The sequence below is a fragment of the Phyllobates terribilis genome, unplaced genomic scaffold (assembly GCF_046119375.1).
Source record: "Phyllobates terribilis strain yellow unplaced genomic scaffold, ASM4611937v1 Scaffold_1__5_contigs__length_1240528914, whole genome shotgun sequence".
NCBI lineage: Eukaryota > Metazoa > Chordata > Amphibia > Anura > Dendrobatidae > Phyllobates > Phyllobates terribilis.
The window spans coordinates 1,114,458,713-1,114,479,428 of NW_027362761.1; the positions used below are offsets into that span (position 1 = coordinate 1,114,458,713).

Genomic DNA, 20,716 nt, shown 5'->3' on the forward strand with positions numbered 1-20,716 from the left:
TCTCAGAGAGATCTATGTCCAAGAAAAACTTGGATTTCTGAAATAAACCATCGGATCGCAGGTATCAAGGTATCAGTTTATTCAACTTTTTATGACTTACATGTTGTAGCATCGGTGTCTCTGCCCCCTACCAGGCAGAGACGCTGTCCCCCTTACCGCCGCGGCCCTGCTCCGGTGTCTTCCGGCCTCCCTGCTGCAGCTCCTGGTACACGCAGCTCCCCTGCCTCTGCACTTAGGGTGCGTGCGCTCCCTCCCTCTTAAAGAGGCCACGCGCGCTGTCCTAAAAAGTCCCCGGCCAATGGCCAGAAGACTTTCTCTATAGAAGGCACCTCCTCCAATATGGAGGTGCCCGTGCAAGGTTGTTGCTCTGTGATACTTACTTTGCTTCAGCCCTCAGGTCCTCTGCTAGTCAGTTTTGTCCGCCAGTCTGATCTTCAGTCCAGTCTGCCACAGTCTGACTACTTTCCAGCTCGACAGTCTGCCTACAGTCCAGTCCGTCAGTCTGTCTATGGGCTCTGCCCGCCTGCTTACCGGGAAGCACCTGCCTGTTACCTGCCGTGTCCGCAAGCCTGCTTACCTGGAAGCACCTGCCTGTCACCTGCAGTGCTCGCTTGCCTGCTTACCTGGAAGCACCTGCCTGTTTCCTGTTGTGCCCGCCAGCTTGCCTACCCGGATCACCTGTCTGGCTATCAGCCAAATCAGCCTGCCTGACTACCTGGACCACCCGTCAGCCTGCCTGCCGTGCTCTTCCGCCGTACCGGTCAGTTCCTGCCTTCTGACCCGTGGAAGTCATCTGCTCTCATACAAGGTCGGTCCCAGAGAGGCACCTGGTCCCTCTGCTCGGTTCCTCCCTGGTTCACGGAGTCGACTGAGCCGCCGTGCGACCTTGGTCAGGCCGAGTAGATACTTAGTCACGCCCTTCTGGTCCCTCCTTGAACCGCAGCACAGAGGTTCCACCACCTGGATTCGTAACAGTTTGCACGGGCCATGGAACCCGGTGGCCCCCAGACTCCTTCGCTTTCTGACCTGTACCAGGAGGTTTCTTGTCAGACATCCCAGCAGGAAACTATTCTGACCTACCTGCGGTCTGTCAACTCCCGCCTGGACACGCTGTCCATCCCACCTGTGTCCATGAGACCTGCCTGGTTCCAGTTCGCCGGCTCGACCTAAGTCTACCCCGGCTAATCTACCTGGTCTGCCGACACCCTACTGGTCCTATGCGGACGTCTTCGACAAGAAGGAGGCTGAGACTCTACAACCTCATATGCCGTATGATTGCCCCATCGACCTGGTACCTGGTGCCTCTCCTCCCCGCGGGCGAATCTACCCCTTGTCGCTGGCTGAGACCCGGGCCATGTCTGAGTACATAGAGGAGAATCTTGCTAGGGGATTCATTCAGAAATCTAGTTCCCCGGCTGGAGCAGGATTCTTCTTCGTTAAAAAGAAAGACGGCTCGCTGCGACCGTGTATCGACTACAGGGGCCTTAACCAGATTACCATCAAGAATAAGTACCCCCTGCCTCTCATCTTGGAGCTGATCGACCGCCTTTAAGGCGCGAGGGTCTTCACCAAGCTCGATCTTCGTGGGGCGTACAATTTGGTCCAGATCCGCCAGGGAGATGAGTGGAAGACGGCATTCAACACCCGGGACCGTCACTATGAATACTGCGTGATGCCCTTTGGTCTCTGTAATGCCCCAGTCGTCTTCCAGGAGCTGGTTAATGACATCTTCTGTGATCTCTTGTATTCTTGGGTAGTGTTGTACCTGGACGATATCTTGCTCTTCTCTCCGGATCTGCCCACACACCGGAGGAATGTTTGTCAGGTTCTGCTAAGGCTCCGGCAGAATCGTCTCTACGTAAAATTTGAGAAATGTCTCTTTGAGCAGACTTCCCTTCCATTCCTGGGATATATTATCTCCGAGACTGGTCTTTGGATGGACCCCGAGAAGGTTTCTACCGTCTTAAAATGGCCCCGACCGGAGGGGTTGAAGGCGATTCAGCGATTCCTGGGCTTCGCAAATTATTACTGCCTCTTCATCCCTCATTTCTCCTCCCGGACCGCTCCCATCTCCGCGCTTACCCGTAAGGGAGCAAATCCCAGGGAATGGACTTCCGAAGCGGAGGAGGCCTTCGTCTCCCTAAAACAAGCTTTCTCCTTCGCCCCAGTGCTGCACTGTCCGGATTGCAACAAGCAGCTCTTCCAGGAGGTTGATGCTTTCTCCTCCGGAGCCGGAGCGATGCTCACCCAGAAATCCCCGTCCGGGAGAATGGTAACCTGCGGCTTCTTCTCCAAGCTCTTCTCCTCATCCGAGCGCAACTACTTCATAGGAGATCAGGAGCTGCTTGCCATCAAACTGGCACTGGAGGAGTGGCGCTACCTGCTGGAAGGGGCTCTGCACCCGGTGATCATCTACACTGATCACATAAACCTGGCTTATTTACAAAACGCCCAGAGACTCAATCCACGTCAGGCCCGGTGGTTTCTGTTCTTTGCCCGATTCTGCTTTACTCTACATTACCGCCCTGCGGACAAGAACATTAAAGCCGAAGCTCTATCCTGCTCATTCCTGTCCTCCGACCAAGAGGAGGAGCCTCTGCATATCATCGACCCCTCCAGTGTAATGACTGTGGCCCCGTTTGGCCTGTCTCGTCTTCCACCCGGTAAGACTTTTGTAGCTGTTCCGGATCATAAGAAGGTTCTTCTCTGGGGTCATTAATCCAAACTAGCCGGCCATGCGGGCCAGAAGAAGACCTTCCTGCTCATCGACCGGCATTACTGGTGGCCTTCTCTACGCAAGGATGTTGCGGATTTCGTCACGGTTTGTTCCTCCTGTGCCCGTAACAAAGTTCCCAGATATCTTCCCGCCGGCCGTCTCCTGCCTGTACCAATAACCTTTAACTCCGTGGCAACACATTGCTATGGACTTTATTACGGATCTCCCTGTTTCTGCCGGTTGTGCTGTCATTTGGGTGGTCGCTGACCGCTTTTCTAAAATGGCCCAATTCATCCCTCAGCCTGTCTCCCGTCCGCATCTGTGCTGGCTAAGGACTTCATCAATCACATCTTTCGTCTCCACGGCCTACCCCTCCACATTGTGTCTGATCGCGGGGTTCAGTTCACTTCGCGCTTCTGGAGTTATACGTGTAAGCTGCTGGATGTCACCCTAGATTTCTCCTCCGCTTATCCTCAGTCCAATGGTCAAGTGGAACATATCAACCAGGTCCTTACCAGCTTTCTCCGGCATTTCGTCAATGCTCACCATAAAAATTGGGTTGAGCTCCTACCTTGGGCCGAGTTCTCGTATAACAACCATGAGAGTGAGTCTTCTTCCAAATCCCCGTTCTTTGTGGTCTAAGGTCAACACCCCCGGATTCCGTTTCCAGTCTCCGCTTCTGTGGACAAATCCTGCCGCGGAGTCTCTGGTCAGTGAATTTTCTACTATTTGGGAAGACACTAGATCCGCACTTCTTCTCTCCTCTGAGCGGATGAAGAAACATGCCGATAAGAGACATCTGAATCCGCCTCAATTCCGTCCGGGAGACAGGGTCTGGCTCTCCTCCAAACATGTTCGGCTCAAAATACCATCGTATAAGTTGGGTCCGCGGTTCATCGGCCTGTTTGAGGTTCTCAAGCAAATCAATGCCGTGGCTTACAAACTAAAACTCCCGGCCACCTTATGGATTCCCAACTCCTTCCACATATCTCTCCTCAAACCAGTTGTTCTTAATTCTTTTTCTGATGATCCAGGTACCACTCAAGCTCAGTTCTCCGCTGAGGAAGTTTATGAGGTAGAGAACATTTTGGCCACCAAAAGGGTAAGAGGAAAAACCTTTTTTCTGGTGGATTGGAAGGGAGAACATCCATGCCCCTCTTCTTCTTAAAGAATTTCTTGCTGGCCTAAAAAAGAGGGGGCATAAAGGGGGGGGGTACTGTAGCATCGGCGTCTCTGCCCCCTGCCAGGCAGAGGCCGTCCCCCTTACCGCCGCAGTCCTACTCCGGCATCTTCCGGCCTCCCTGCTGCGGCTGCTGGTACACGCAGCTTCCCTGGCTCTGTGCTTAGGGCGTGCGCGCGCTCCCTCCCTCTTAAAGGGGCCGCACGCCGTCCTAAAAAGTCCCCGGCCAATGGCTGGAGGACTTTCTCTATAAAAGGCACCTCCTCCAATATGGAGGTGCCCGTGCAAGGTTGTTGCTCTGTGATACTTACTTTGCTTTAGCCCTCAGGTCCTCTGCTAGTCAGTCCTGTCCGCCAGTCTGATCTTCAGTCCAGTCCACCAGTCTGTCTATGCCTGCCTGCTTACCTGGAAGCACCTGCCTGTTACCTGCTGTGCCCGCCAGCCTGCTTACCTGGAAGCACCTGCCTGTCACCTGCCATGTCCGTCCGCCTGCTTACCTGGAAGCACCTGCCTGTTACCTGCCGTGCCCGCTTGCCTGCTTACCTGGAAGCACCTGCCTGTTACCTGTTGTGCCCGCCAGCTTGCCTACCCGGATCACCTGTCTGGCTATCAGCCGAATCAGCCTGCCTGACTACCTGGACCACCCATCAGCCTGCCGTGCTCTGCTGTACCGGTCAGTTCCTGCCTTCTGACCTGTGGGAGTCACCTGCTCTCATACAAGGAAGGTCCCAGAGTGGCACCTGGTCCCTCTGCTGGGTCCCTCTCTGGTTCACGGAGTCGACTGAGCCGCTGTGCGACCTTGGTCAAGCCGAGTAGATACTTAGTCACGCCGCTCTGGTTCCTCCTTGCACCACAGCACAGAGGTTCCACCACCCGGATCCGTAACACATGCCCATATGGACAACTTAGGAGGGTTGACTTTATTAATAAATTTACTTTAAGCCTAAATAGTCTCTCACAGGACATTCATTAGCCTAATCCAATTAAATCCCCCCTGGCTAAAGGCTATCAGAGGGAGTCCTAAGCAGGTAGTTAAATCCCTTGTCCTCACACAATTATTACAAACCCTTATAGGTAAAACAGACATTGGCTGGCCAAAAATAAAATAGCTTTTTTTGTGGAAAGCTGTGGTAACTCTCAACTTTTAATAAACTGATTGGTGGCCATTTTTTATAGATAGGACTCACTACTTCTTCTCTACAGAAGTGGCCATGTACGTCTGACTGCAGTAATCCCATGTTACATTCTATTCAATTTATATTGTTCAGCCTGTGCAGATATTGAGATGGAACAAAAATAAACCCCAAATACAATAGCATCTTGTCCCTTTTTTCTATGAACGTATATTTTTAGAATTTAAAAGGCTATGTGGGCTTTTTAATATTTTCTGACAGATTGTTGAGGCAGGCAGGACTCGAGACCAACATAATTATTGCATTAAATTTCAACTTATGTCAGCTTCACTCAAAGATTTCCATACTGTTTGCGAATAATGGAAGATTATTTAGATTTAAAGAGTACCTGGTCTTTCACACAAAACTTTTAGAAAAGTACGATTGTGCTGGTTTATTCTGCAACTAAAACTATTTTTACCGCACAAATAGTTCCTGCTCGAGAAACGGAACCTATTCTCATTCTCTATAACTTAACATCCACTTTATAAGTGGGTGGTTCCACTTTATCAGCATTCTACCTGTATTTTAGGTGTAGGAACTTCCTTTCTCTTACTTCCCAGCATGCACTGGACTTTGGACTTGCCCACTCTTGGATGAAACTAATCTCTTCGTGTTGTCTGTATGCAGTTTGACAAACAGGTAATTAACAGCAAGTTAGACAGAACGAAGAAGCTCAGTGGCAAGCATTTGTCGGGGTAAGCCAACATCATTTTTAAATAAAGTGATTTGCAAATTGCTGGATCCATGTAAGGAAATCTTGAAATAAAAATGATGGAAGGCAAAGGAGTCTCAATGACATAGCAGAAGATGCCGTGAAGGTGATTGTCTCATCTTCTTAAATGTATAAGAAAGTGCTAGTAAAAACAATCAACTTTGCAATTTACCTCGTTATAAAAATCCTCTTCGTTCTCAAGATGGTATAACTTTTAATGTTATATTAAACTTTCTAATTGCCTGCAGTCTATCAGAGGAGGGTAATCTCCTAAACTAGGAGAGCAGTGCTTACAAGCTCTTTACTATCCGCTTTATAAGACCAATTCTGAAGCTCACTGGATCCACCTAACTGTGCTGCTCTGATGCTACAGAGACTAAGGTGCCTCTGCTTTTAGCATGGGAGAGTGCACAGTTTGAGGCCAGCAGCTGAGCCGTAACACGGTCAATCACCCGGTGTACACCGCTCCCTGGAAAGCAGAAAACTGAGATGCAGAGGGTGTGGTGACCTCCTGAAGGTGGAAAATGTGACAAGCCCTTTAAAGAGCACCCTAAAATTCACATACTTTATAAAGGTCCGGAGAAGAACTAGTGGTGAGGTTTGTAAATAGATATATACATTCATGGTCAAAAGTACTGGCACCTTGAAATTGTTTCAGAAAATGAAACATTTGTCCCAGAAAACTATTTAAATTACACATGTTTTTTTCCTTTGTGTATATTGGAACAACACAAAAATAAAACAGAGAAAAAAAAGGGGAACTCGACATCATTTCATACAAAACTCCAAAAATGAGCCGGCTAAAACGACTTTGTTTCAAGCATGTGATGCTCATTCAAACTCACCTGTGACAAGTAACAGGAGTGGGCAATATGAAAATCACCCATGAAACTAGATAAAAAGGGGAAACATTGACTCAATCTTTGCATTGTCTGTCTGTGTGTGCCACACTAAGCATGGAGAACAGAAAGAGAAGAAGAGAACTATCTGAGGACTTGACAACCAAAATTGTTGAAAAATATCAACAATCTCAAGGTTACAAGTCGATAACAGAGATCTTGATGTTCCTTTATCCACGGTGAGCAACATAATCAAGAAGTTTACAACCCATGGCGAAGTAGCTAATCTCCCTGGATATGGACAGCAGAGAAAAATTGATGAAAGGTTGCAAGGCAGGATAGTGCAGATGGTGGATAAGCAGTCCCAAGCAAGTTTGAAAGAAATTCAAACTATCTTGCAGGCTCAGGATGCATCAGTGTCAGCCCGAACTGTCTGTTGACATTTAAATGAAATGAAACACTATGGCAGGAGACCCAGGAAGACCCCACTGCTGACAAAGACTGCTAAACTGCAGTTTGACAAAATGTATGCGAGTAAGCAAAAATTCTAGGAAAGCGTCTTGTGGACAGATGAGACCCATATAGAGCTTCTTGGCAAAGCACATCATTCTACTGTTTACCGAAAAGTAAATGAGGCCTACAAAGAAAAGAACACAGTATCTACAGTCAAATATGGTGGAGGTTCAAAGATGTTCAGGGGTGGCTTTGCTGCCTCTGGCCCTGGGTGCCTTAGCTGTGTGCAAGGCATCATGAAATACAAAGATTACCAACGGATTTTGGGTCACAATGTAGTGCCCAGTGTCAGAAAGCTGGGTTTGCCTCTTAGGTCTTGGGTTTTCCAGCAGCACAATGACCCAAACAGATTTCAAGAGGCACCAGAAACAGATAGAAACAAAGCGCTGGAGAGTTTTGAAGTGACCAACAATGAGTCTGAATCTAAATCAAAGTGAACACTGGTGGAGAGATCTTAAAATTGCTGTTGGGAGAAGACAACCTCTAAATATGAGAGACCTGGAGCAGTTTGCAAAAGAAGAGTTGTCCTGGGCTAATAGCCTACAATTATATGGTTAGGTCGGATCCTGTTGTGATTAAAACTGCCATAGATTGATGGGTCGAGTGCTCTCTGACTGAGATCTTAAAATTGCTGTTGGGAGGAGGCGCCTTCAAATATCAGAAACCTGGAGCTGTTTACAAAAGGAGAGCGGTCCAAAATTCCAGTTGAGAGGTGTAAGGAGCTTGTTGATAGTTATAGGAAGCGATTGATTGCAGTTATTCATTCCAAAGGGGGAGCAAACAAATATTAAGTTGAGGGTGCCAACAATTTTTTCCAGCTCATTTTTGGGTTTTGCGTGAAATGATGTCCAATCTGGCAGAAATACTTCATTTTCCGGAACAATTTCAATGGTGTCAACACTTTTGGTCATGACTGTATATAATCATCATTTTTGTGGTCATATCTGTTTCTTGGATAGCTGCATGATAACCAACCTGGATGTCATTACAGGCTCTTCGGTGCTAAATCTGCCTATTTCCACAACTCAGACAGGTCATTTGGATTATGGTAAAAAATTAAGTACTGGATGCAATTATTAGCAAATCAGAAATGTGTAAAAAGCACAGACACAACCCTTCAGTCTAGAAGACATCAGGCGTATTACGAGGCTGAGTGATGAGACAGACGACAATGACTAATGGTGTTCCAATCTTTCTTTCCTTTGCAGTACTTCTCGTAATCCTTCTGAGAATCAATTAATGTAGAAACAGCATGACAATAAAAGTTGCCAGAGTTAAGTAACGGTTCCAGCTGATTATTAAATTAGCCCTGAGAGACATAATCTGAAGAAAACATATTGGCAGTAAGAGCTGATGGGCATTCTACTCAAGACCGCTGCCGGAATAATTAACAAACCGAGGCTCTCCTGCTAGGAATGTCCAACTTTCCAGACAGGCTCCCGAAATAAGTGATGAACCATGGAAGAAATGTCATGTGCCCTTTCATTCTCTGCGCTAGTTTTTGGGCAATAGAGTACAAAATTAAAGACAACGTGTAAGTGTTCATCAATTTAAGGCCTTTCCACCTGTTTACTAGCATCCCCAAGATATCAATTTGTGGGTTGACAGTCAATGGAAACATGTGTTAATGGAAAAGCTATAAACCGGTCTAGATCTTACCAAAGAAAAATGAGTTTACAGCAGAAAATAAATATGAAAAATACAGTTTCGACATTTCGATTATCTTGCAAGGAAAGGATTTATGGGATACCTGCATATTAAGAGCATTGCATCTGGAATCCTGACATTTAATAGACATTATCAGTCTTATTAACGTCTCCCCTTCAAATTCACATGAATGTCGCATGTGAGTCATCGCTGATCAATCAGGAGGCAAATGCAGATTCTGGGTGATGTATTTGCTATGAAAACGACTGCTACAAGTTTAGATTCCTGTGTCAGACAGACTTGGTATGGCAAAAAAACTGATTGCTTCTCACATATTCTTATATTAGTATACTGTGTAAATAAATATATCTACAGTGCTCAGCATAAATGAGTAAGATAAGATTTTACTCAATATCTCCAAAATCTCACTGAACACGACAACAATTTCCACAATTTTGAGATTCATAGAACATTTTTTTAACACATAACTTGAAAGCCAGGATAACTTCCATTACAAAATATTCAGTTTTACTTAAATTAGTTGGTGCAAAACTGTATACACCCCACATCAAAAACTACTACATTTAGTATTTTTTATGACCTCCAGGATATTTAAATACAGCACCAAGTCTTCAAGGCCTGGAAGGAACAAGTTGGGGACATATTGCAACATCTATCTTTTTCCATTCTTTCAGACAAAAGTTATTGTGGTCCCTTGGGTAGTGAAAGGTACAAATATACACCAAAATATGTTGTGCTCTAATATGATAGGTTCCTGGCAGCACACGGGACATTGTTACTGTTCTGTACCTACATTCAGTATGCTGGACACTAAAAGCCCCCTGATGACTTTTTGGAAATGGATACTTTATTTTATTTTTTTAAACCAATGCTTGCAGTTACAAACCTAAAATGAATCCATGAGTTAGTATTTTAAAAACAAGAACTCAGAAAACAAATGTTCTATCACATACCTCAGGCTGGTCCGAGATGTTCAGCAGGAGCGCCCATAAATCTGCCCGAAGAGCTGTTGGACATCCCTGACGCACGTACTGCTGAGCAGCCGCACTGTCGTGTTCTGCTAGAACTGAGAAGTCACAGATTATCGTACATGACATCATGTATATAACACTGAAATCAATGACGTCTGATGGACCAACTTGTTTTGGGTTTTTTTCAAATCGGTTGATATTACACTTTTAGAAAGAACCAGTCAGGTCCACCTATACACTCAAAATGCCATCAGTATCAGTTAGAGCCCTATTCCTGCATTTTAATTGAAAAAAAAAATCACAAATTCTGTTACCATGAGCAGCAAAAACACTTGTATATTGCTGCTCATAATATGCTAAGTAGCCATGACTAGTGCAGCGGGGTATCTATTCCCCAGGACTAGTCCGGCTTCAGGTGCCACCTTGCTGTGACTTCTGTCCCCTGTCATAGGTGCAGTGCAGGACATTGCGCACCAGCCCAAGATTATTGTGCTGAAGCTATAACGGGGACAGTGTAGAAGATGCCAATCACACTGAGGCTAGACTAATTTGAGGAAATACAAAGTATTCAGACCCCTTTAAATTTTTCACTCTTTGTTTCATTGCAGCCATTTGGTAAATTCTAAAAAGTTCATTTTTTTTCTCATTAAAGTACATTCTGCACCCCATCTTGACTGAGAAAAAAACAGAAATGTAGAAATTTTTGCAAATTTATTACAAAAGAAAAACTGAAATATCACATGGTCATAAGTATTCACACCCTTTGCTCAGACACTCATATTTAAGTCACATGCTGTTCATTTCCTTGTGATCCTCCTTGAGATGGTTCTACTCCTTCATTCTCCAGCTGTGTTTAATTAAACTGATAGGACTTGATTTGGAAAGGCACACACCTGTCTATATAAGGCTATGTGCCCACGATGCAGAAATGCTGCATATTTTTTCCGTTTCTCCCTGGCAGGAAAAACGCATGTGGATTTTACATGCGTTTTTCCCGCCAGGTAGAAGCGTTTGTCAAGCATTTTTGCATGCATTTCTGCATGCGGGTTATCAAGCGCTTTTCCAAGCAATTTTAGCATCACTTGGAAAGTGCTTGACAACTTGGTCACACTATATAAATCCATGCAACCGGCATATATAGTGTGACCAAGTAATAGTTAAAAAAAAAAGAATAAGAATGGTAAAAAATAAATATTATACTTACCTTCTGATGGCCCCCGGTGTTTTCTCCGCTACGTCCGGTCTGTTGTATGGGTCGTGGTGGTGTGAAAGGACCTGCCATGACGTCATTTAGTCATGTGACAGGTCACAGGACCGCTGACGTCATGACAGGTCCTTTCACACCACCGCGAGCAGTGCAAGTGACCGGACGCAGGGGAGAAAAGACCGGGGGCCATCAGAAGGTAAGAATAATCTTTATTTTTTATTTTAAATTATTTTTTTAACAAGTTCTATGGTACCTGGGTCTGGAGGAGAGTCTCCTCTTCTCCAAACCCGGGTACCATCCGCACATTGAACCGTATGATATCCGCTTGTGCAAATGTGTTTATACGGATATTAAGCGATTCAATGCAAGTCAATGGCGGCAATTACGCTGCGTGTCCGCAAAATGAATGGACATGCTGCGGATTTTTCCAAAATTATAATCCGCAGCGGAAATTTCCGCAGCATATGCACAGCACAGGCGGATTATCATTGGGGACCATGGAGCACGTATTACCAAGCATTTTTTAAGCATTTTCGCAGCTGAAATTCCGCGGCAAAAACGCTTGAAAAACGCATAGTGGGCACGCAGCCTAGGACCTCACAGCTCACAGTGCATGTCAGACTAAATGAGAATCATGAGCTCAAAGGAACAGCCCAAGGAGCTCAGAGACAGAATTGTGGCAAGGCACACATCTGGCCAAGGTTACAAAAGAATTTCTGCAGTACTCAAGGTTCCTAAGAGCACAGTGGCCTCCATAATCTTTAAATGGAAGAAGCTTGGGACCACCAGAAGCATTCCTAGACCTGGCCGTCCAGCCAAACTGAACAATCGTGGGAGAAGAGCCTTGGTGAGAGAGGTAAAGAAGAACCCCAAGATCACTGTGGCACTAGGGAGATGGGAGAAAGTTCTACAAAGTCAACTATCACTGCAGCCCTCCACCAGTCGGGCCTTTATGGCAGAGTGGCCCGACGGAAGCCTCTCCTCAGTGCAAGACATATGAAAACCTGCATAAAAACACATGACGGACTGCCAGACTATGAGAAATAAGATTCTCTGGTCTGATGAGACAAAGATAGAACTTTTTGGTGATAAACCTAAGCTGTATGTGTGGAGAAAACCAGGCACTGCTCATCACCTGCCCAATACAATCCCAACAGTGAAACATGGGGGTGGCAGCATCATGCTATGGGGGTGTTTTTCAGCTGCAGGGACAGGATGACTGGTTGCAATTGAAGGAAACATGAATGCGGCCAAGTACAGAGATATACTGGATGAAAACCTCTTCCAGAGTGCTCTGGACCTCATACTTGGCTGAAGGTTCACCTTCCTATCAGACAATGACCCTAAGCACACAGCTAAAATAACAAAGGAGTGACTTCAGAACAACTCTGTGACCATTCTTGACTGGCCCAGCTAGAGCCCTGACCTAAACCCAATTGAGTATCTCTGGAGAGACCTGAAAATGGCTGTCCACCAACGTTCACCATCCAACCTGATGGAACTGGAGAGGATCTGCAAGGAAGAATGGCAGAGGATCCCCAAATCCAGGTGTGAAAAACTTGTTGCATCATTCCCAAGAAGACTCATGGCTGTACTAGCTCTAAAGGGTGCTTCTACTAAATACTGAGCAAAGGGTCTGAATACTTATGACCATGTGATATTTCAGTTTTTGTTTTTTTTTTAATAAGTTCGCAAAAATTTCTACATTTCTGGGTTTTTTTCAGTCAAGATGGGGTGCAGAGTGTACTTTAATGAGAAAAAAAAATGAACTTTTTAGAATTTTCCAAATGGCTGCAATGAAACAAAGAGTGAAAAATTTAATGGGGGCTGAATACTTTCCGTACCCACTGTAGGTGCCCCGGTGGAGTACTCCTAGTTACTTAGTATATTATGAGCAACAATAAAAAAAAAAAAAAATTTGTTTTATTAACCCCTTTCTGACGTGGAGCGTAATAGTATGCCCCACGTCCGATCCCCCTCTTTGGCGCGGGCTCTGTTTTTTTGGTCGCCGCAACATTGCAATAAAATGCAATAACAGGCAATCAGAACATTGTATCCATCCCAAAATGGTATCAATAAAAATGTCAGCTCGGTGCGCAAAAAATAAGCCATCACCCGGAGACAGATCCCGAAAAATGGAGACGCTACGAGTCTCGGAAAATAGTGTCATTTTTTTTTTAGCAAACTTTGGATTTTTTTTTCACCACTTAAATAAAAAAGAACCTATACATGTTTGGTATCTACGAACTTGTAATGACCTGGAGAATAATAATTGCAGGTCATATTTAGCATTCAGTGAATGTGATAAAAAAAAAAAAGAAAAAAAAATTAAACTGGAATTGCACTTTTTTTTTGCAATTTCACCACACTTGGAATTTTTTCCCCGTTTTCCAGTACACGATATGGTGAAACTAGTGATGTCGTTCAAAAGTACAACTTGTCCCGCAAAAAATAAGCCCTAACACGGCCACATTGACAAAAAAATATTAAAAGTTATGGCTCTGGGAAGAAGGGGAGCAAAAAACAAAAAGGCAAAAATGGAAAATGGTCCGGTCATGAAGGGGTTAACAGATTATTATATAATGGTTCACATTGTTGCATGTATTCAAAACAGAGAATGGTATTACATTTCTTCTATTAAAAAACTTGTATGGAATAAAATATAAAACATTAACAAAATATTATAAAGTTTGTGGAGGTTACTTTTGCATAGATATTGTTTTTTTTCCCAAGAACCTGCATGAATATAAAGGCAGAAATATCTATGAACAATGTACAGTACAATAGTAACTGACAACATTTAGAACTTCCAATCTTAAAACAACTGAACGATTTAAACAATTTGAAGAGTTTGCTGCCGAAATTATCACATCTACTATATAATCGGCTTATCCCGTCTGTCTGTCCGTCCAGGAAATCCCGCGTCGCTGATTGGTTCGGCAGCGGCCAATCAGCGACGCGGGATTTCAGAACAAGATGGCGGCCGTTAGCGGCTCATCTGCCGCACGGAGGTCAGCGGCGATGCAGCCGGGAGATGACCGGCGCTAGCCGATCATCTCCCGGCTGCTCGCAGCAGAAGTACCCCGACCGGCGGCCTAGGTGGCGCCACTCCCTGGTCCTCCCTTCACCCTAGCCGCTGATCTCCCGACGGTAGCCGCATGGAGGTCAGTGGCGATGCAGCCGGGAGATGACCGGCGCTAGCCGGTCATCTCCCGACTGCTCATAGCGGAAGTACCTGCACAGGCAGCGCCGCTCCCCAGTCCTCACTAACACGGTGATATTGGCGCTAAATTTAAAACACCGCTGTCCTGATTGTTCGCGGCCGGCGGCCGCCACCAATCAGCAACAAGCACAGTCCGGCCGCGAATTGGCGCCGGATTTGAAACACGCTTCGCTGATTGGTCGCACCCGCCCGGCCGCGACCAATCAGCGATAGTGGCGCGAAATTTAAAACACTGCTTCGAATTACGTGCTGGCTGTGCGTGGTCAGCGATGTTGTCACAAGCAGTATTGACAACATGACGTAATTACAAAATTCATTAGGGAGCCTGGGGGGATACATTGGGGGGTTAATTTAAAGTAGTGCACAACCCATTTAAACACTGCTTCGCTGATTAGTCGCGCCCGGTCGGCCGCATACATTTTCTAGAATACCCGATGCGTTAGAATCGGGCCACCATCTAGTATAAGATAAAGGGATAACCTTCATGGCACAAGTTTCACTGCTATATTGAATATTCTGTATTTTACTATCGGTACATATTAATTCAATGTTAGTCTAGATGTCCTAATTGTGTGTAAAGACTGTAAGAGAATAGGAGTTCCAGAATTCCCAAATTTTTGAGAATTTTGCAGGGAAACCTCTGTTTTGGTAAACTGTAGGATGGTAGGGTTGGGTTGGAGCCACCCATGAAATGAAAGGCCAGCAGCTTCCTTGCGAAGAAAAGAATTTCCTGCGGGAATATTTTTATGTAATGTCCCCATGTTTCTTCTTCTAGAACACCAACTATGCAAATTAATGGATCCAAAGGAATGGGGATAGAAATCAGAGAGGACAATAATGAGATTAACTACTGCCAAAAGGATAAAATAACTAGGCAACTCCACATCATGTGTGCAAAATCCACATCTAAAATGTGGTATCTTAAACATATAAAATTGTTTTTGCCACTTATATCAGCAGAGTTTTGAAACGCCAAACGCTTAGATTACATTTAGGAATAGGGCTAGTACGGATACAGGGGGCAGTTTGGGACCTTAGTGGACCTGACAGGTTCCCTTTAAATGAGACTGGAATACAGGGGTTGTCCAGGATTAGAAAGAAGTACCACAAGTTTAAATAGCAGAAAGTAGGAAATACAGATCTACACTGAAACTTTCCTGGTAGCTTAAAAAAGTGGAGGTGCACAATACACAATAATGCACAATACATAGCTCTGCTACATACACAACACAGCACTGTTACATCCTTATACACACACAGCTCTGCTACATAGACACACAGCTCTGCTACATACACACACAGCACTGTTACATCCATATACACACACAGCTCTGTACATACACACACAGCTCTGTACATACACACACAGCTCTGCTACATACACACAAAGCACTGTTACATCCACATACACACACAGCTCTGCTACATAGACACACAGCTCTGCTACATCCATATACACACGCACAAACACAGCTCTGCTACACACTGTATACACCAAAACATTTTGAAGTTCCTGATCCTTCAGCTAGTCAAGACAAGAAGCGATTGTGCAAGTCCTGGTAGCTTTCTCTGTAGGCTTGCCACCATCAGACTGACCAGTGTCACTCAGATGGAGAGAGAACTGGGCTGATGTCTCTCAGTGATAAGGAAGGATGCTGTGTCAGTATTTTCTACAATTATAGAAAACTGCTTCCAGACAGCAAGATTTTTCTCTTGCTTAAAAATCTGTGTCTTATAGTACAAAAAATATGGTATGTGATTTTTTTCACAAACAGCACCACTTATGTGCCAAGGGCTTTGCCTGGTATTGCAGCTCATTCTGATCCAAGTGAATGGTATTGAGTTGTACGAGCAGACAATAAAAAGCAGCAATATTCCTATTCTCAATGGTAAAAGTAACATCCATTTTAAAGCTGAACAAACCCTTCATAGGGTTATTCCCAACAACTCACGATGTTCATGAGTAAAGGAGAAGTGGGCACCAGAAACACGTTGATGTTCCAGTCTATGGACTACGCATGGATGTAATGATGTTTTAACACAAAATCAATAAAATTTAAGATTTTATCTGTTGAGCTGAATTTTCCACTCTTCTTACCACGATCGTTGCTGTTCAGTGCTCCAAAAGAATATAAGCAGCAAGGGTGAGATAGCTTCCTTCCTTTTTTTGCATACAGACTCTTATACATACTTATGTATTCCTCTGCACTAACGACGGGAGGAGCATAAATGGTCTTTCTGGCTAATCTATAAACTTCCAGGACATGCTGGGAGTAGTAGTTTTCCAATAACTGAAGAACCAAGGATGTGAAATAGTTGAGTAAACTTTACTTACTTACTTACCTTTTTTCCCAAGCTGGAAATGTTCATTCTCAAACAATTCTTTGGATAAAAAAATTAAAACAACCAATTATTGACACTATAAAAATCCAATGAAATTGCTGTAAAAGACCACCCCTATGAGAAGACCACTACATTTTATGTGACAGATTTCAACTGGAGCACACCTGTGATATGTAAAGAAATATATCTCTTCCTCGCTTAGCACAAGGGGGTTATCTCTAGCTCCATTCTCATTGTGTTTTCCAGTTGGGTGCAGTCAGTCTCTGCTGTGCACCGCTGTAAAGCTGACAAAGGAGAAGAATGAAGGAGGAAGAGAATGAAGCTAGAGATCTCCTCACAGAGCGCAATGTGGGTTAAAACATATTTCTTGACATATCACAACTGTGCCCCCAGCCGCCGACTGAGGTGTGTGTAATACAGCTCATGTCAAGCTGAGACGCAGGTCTCGGGAGCTGTATGTTTTCAGTCTGCAGCCATCCTGACACTTGACTATGATGGGTTATAGTTTGAATTATATTAAGGACTCCATTTTATCTTATTCTTGGGGAACCCCTTTAAAAGAGTAACTCTCGCTAACTTCTGTGCCATCATTAAAAGGCTTGAGGCTTAGTTTTGCAGATAGTGAGATCTAATGCTCATAAATTTATTACTGAATGGGTAGAAATATCAATCTATACACAGAAAGCTTCCAGTTAAATGTAGGTAGCCAGACTGCTCTTTAGTCTAACTCCACATCTGTGAACAGCAGGGGATGTGACACTGTAATAGAAACAGAGCAACGAGTTCAATAATGATGCACTTTAAAGTTAGTCAACGCAAAGTTATCACAATAGACATTAAATGATGCTCACAATCCGCCTCCACTTAAATGTCTTCAGATTAGCAGAAAAGTAATTAAAGCAAACTTGGTATTATCAATATCAATTTAATCAAAACCAACTAACCTGACAAATAACTGGTACATAATGCCCACCTACCTGGGGGGACTGGGGTGGAGTCATCCACGCCGAGCTGCCCCGTATTCAGACTCAGTTCACTGAAAAATTCTTTCTGTAAAACAAAGTATAAATTAATAGGCAAGTTTCATGTGGGTAATTCAATATTTCTTAAAACGACAATGTACTTCACAGAATTGTATTAGGGTATGTTCACCTATCGTTTTTTTTGCAGGGCTTATTCAGTGCTTTCTTTGTGAGTAAAAAATGCTGCATTTTACAATAAAAGCAATTGAATGATATTTCTATATTATAATTCTATAATATAATTCTATAATATCATTTATTTTTCTTTGGGTTCTTTAACCCCTTTACCCCCAAAGGCTGTTAGTTGGTTAATGACCAGGTACATTTTTACAATTCTGACCACTGTCACTTTATGAGGTAATTACTCTGGAACGCTTCAACGGATCCCCCTGATTCTGAGACTGTTTTTTCGTGACATATTGTACTTCATGATTGTGGTAACATTTATTTGATATCACTTGCGTTTATTTTTGAAAAAAAATCGAACATTTTGGGAAAATGTTGAAAATTTTGCAGTTTTCAAATTTAGAATTTTCATGCCCTTAAATCAGAGAGATATGTCACACAAAATAGTTAATAAATAACATTTTCCACATGTCTACTTTACATCAGCACATTTTAGAACCAAAATTTGTTTATTAAGAAGTTAAGGGTTAAAAGTTGGTTAAAACCATTTTTTTAGGGACCACATCACATTTGAAGTGACTTTGAGGGGGCCTTTATGACAGAATATACCCAAAAGTGACTCCATTCTAAAAACTGCACCCCTCAAGGTGCTCAAAACCACATTCAAGAAGTTTATTAACCCTTCAGGTGCTTCACAGGAATTTTTGGAATGTGGAAGAAAACAATGAATATTTAACTTTTTTTTAACAACAGTTTTTCTTTAGACTCAAATTTTTTTATTTTCGCAGGGGTAACAGGAAAAATGGACCCCAAAATTTGTTGTGCAATTTCCCCTGGGCACGCAGATACCCCATATGTAGGGGAAAACCACGGTTTGGGTGCACGGCATGGCTCGAAAGGGAAGGAGCGCCATTTGACTTTTTGAATGTAAAATTTTCTTCAATAACTAGAGGAAGCCATGTCGCATTTGGAGAACCCCTGATGCGCCTAAACAGTGGAAACCCCCCACAAGTGACACCATTTTGGAAACTAGACCCCTCAGGGAACGTATCTATATGTGTGGTGAGCACCTTGAACCCCCAAGTGCTTCACAGAAGTTTATAACGTGGAGCACGGCAGGGCTCAGAAAAAAAGTAGTGACATTTCGGAACGCAGCCTTTGATGGAATGGTCTGCGGGTGTCATATCTAGTTTGGAGAGCCCTTGATGTGCCTGAACAGTGGAAAACCCCCACAAGTAACCCCATTTTGGAAACTAGACCCCTCAAGGCATTTATTTAGATGTGTGGCGAGCACCTTGAACCCACAGGTGCTTCACAGAATTTTACAACATGAATCTGTAAAAATGAAAAAATATATATTTTTCCCACAAAAATGTTGTTTTAGCCCCAAATATTTATATGGATATCACAGGTAGATCACACAATTTTATACCATTGGGCAGTGAAGAAAAAAAAAAAGATTTTTACCACCACAATGTTGTTTTAGCCCCAGATTTGACATTTTCACACTAGAAAATGGATAAAAATGGCACCAAAATTGTAGAATGTAGAAATACCCTATATGCGGCTGTACAGTACTGCTTAGCCATACGGCGAGACTCAGGGGGGACAGAGAGATATTGCCTTCAGGAGCGCAGATTTTTCTAGAATAGTATGTGGACTCCATATACAGAGCCCTTAAGTGCTAGAATAGCAGAATCTCCCCTCAAGTGACCCCATTTTGGAAATTATACCCCTTTGGGAATTTATCTACAGGTGTAGTGACGATTTTGACTCCATGGATCTTTTCTAGAAACAAGCAGCAGCAGATGTTGCTGAGTGAACATTGTAAACTGCTGTTATAGTGATCAGTAAGTTGTAGTGACCAGTAGGTTGTGCCCAGCACATGCTTCTGGAGACACACACCTGTAAATTAGGCAGGTTCACTACAGAAATGACAAACGTGTGGCACACATTGGCACAATTTCTTTTGGGGGGCGATGAACCATGGCACATTTCCAGAGCCTTTGTGCTACCAGTAATGTGAAAGCCCCTATATTTCCGATAACAGGTGACAAACCTGAGTGGGGACTTGCTTTTTTTTGTGGATTGAGTTGAAGCTTATGTTGGATCACATTTATCCTGCGCTTTACGCTGAGCACTTTGAGGTTTCCATCTAAATCTCAGAGTGACGTGATTCAGATGAACCCCGAGGGATTCATTCATTATGAGGCAGCAGAGTTGCTCTGGATTCCATCTGGCCTCTGTTCAGCGTTGTCCTTTTCAGAAGTGCACAAAACTGTGGACGACGGCACATTTATGCATGCCTAAGAAAAAGACAGACGCCAAAAGATCATAGGCCAGACGGCATCCACAGTGCCTCCATCTGCTATAGGGAATCTTCTGCCGGGGGTTCTGTCTGAATTACGTATTTCAGAGATTTACACGGAAACCCCGGTGTAAGCACTCAGCGCAGGATAAATGTGTGCCGAGCCTTACTGCGATCTTTGGGAGGGAGAATGAACAAATCAACAGCAGGTGAAGAATTGGTTTTATTTATTTTTTACGCCGTTCCTCGTACGGTATAAGTGATTAGGCGACCTTATTCTCTGGGTTGGTGCGATTACAGCGATACTAGATTTATAGCGGGTTTTCATGTTTGGCTGCAGTCACACACTAAACAACGCTTTTTAGTGCAAAAACTAGTTTTTGCATCGCCATATTTTGAGAGCTATAATTTTTCCATATTTAGGCCGACAGTCATGTGAGGGCTTGTTTTTTGTTGGACGACTTGACATTTTTATTAGCACCATTTTCGGGCACGTGACACTTTTTGATCGCTTTCTATTCTGATTGTTGGGAGGCTAAATGAACAAAAACGATTACAGCGAGACCACATTTATAGCGGTTTTTGTAGAAAAAGAGCAATAACTTTTTTATGTTTCCTTTGATAGAGCGGTATGGCGGCTTGTTTTTTGCGGGACAAGATGACGTTTCAGAGGCACCATTTTTATTAACATTCGTCTGTGATCGTAGTTATTC

The 20,716-nt window shown here is 43.9% G+C and overlaps 1 protein-coding gene across 4 annotated transcripts in view; it reads right to left on the reverse strand.

Moving 5' to 3' along the window:
- Positions 1 to 20,716, reverse strand: part of TBC1D19 (TBC1 domain family member 19) — a 316,278-nt gene that overhangs the window by 169,941 nt on the left and 125,621 nt on the right. For all 4 annotated transcript variants that reach the window (XM_073646430.1, XM_073646409.1, XM_073646399.1 and 1 more), the window contains 3 exons: positions 17,525 to 17,597; positions 16,548 to 16,586; positions 9,757 to 9,869 (listed from right to left, as the gene is read on the reverse strand). In XM_073646430.1, the coding sequence (XP_073502531.1) occupies positions 9,757 to 9,869; positions 16,548 to 16,586; positions 17,525 to 17,597 (225 nt within the window). The remainder of the gene's footprint in view (positions 1 to 9,756; positions 9,870 to 16,547; positions 16,587 to 17,524; positions 17,598 to 20,716) is intronic.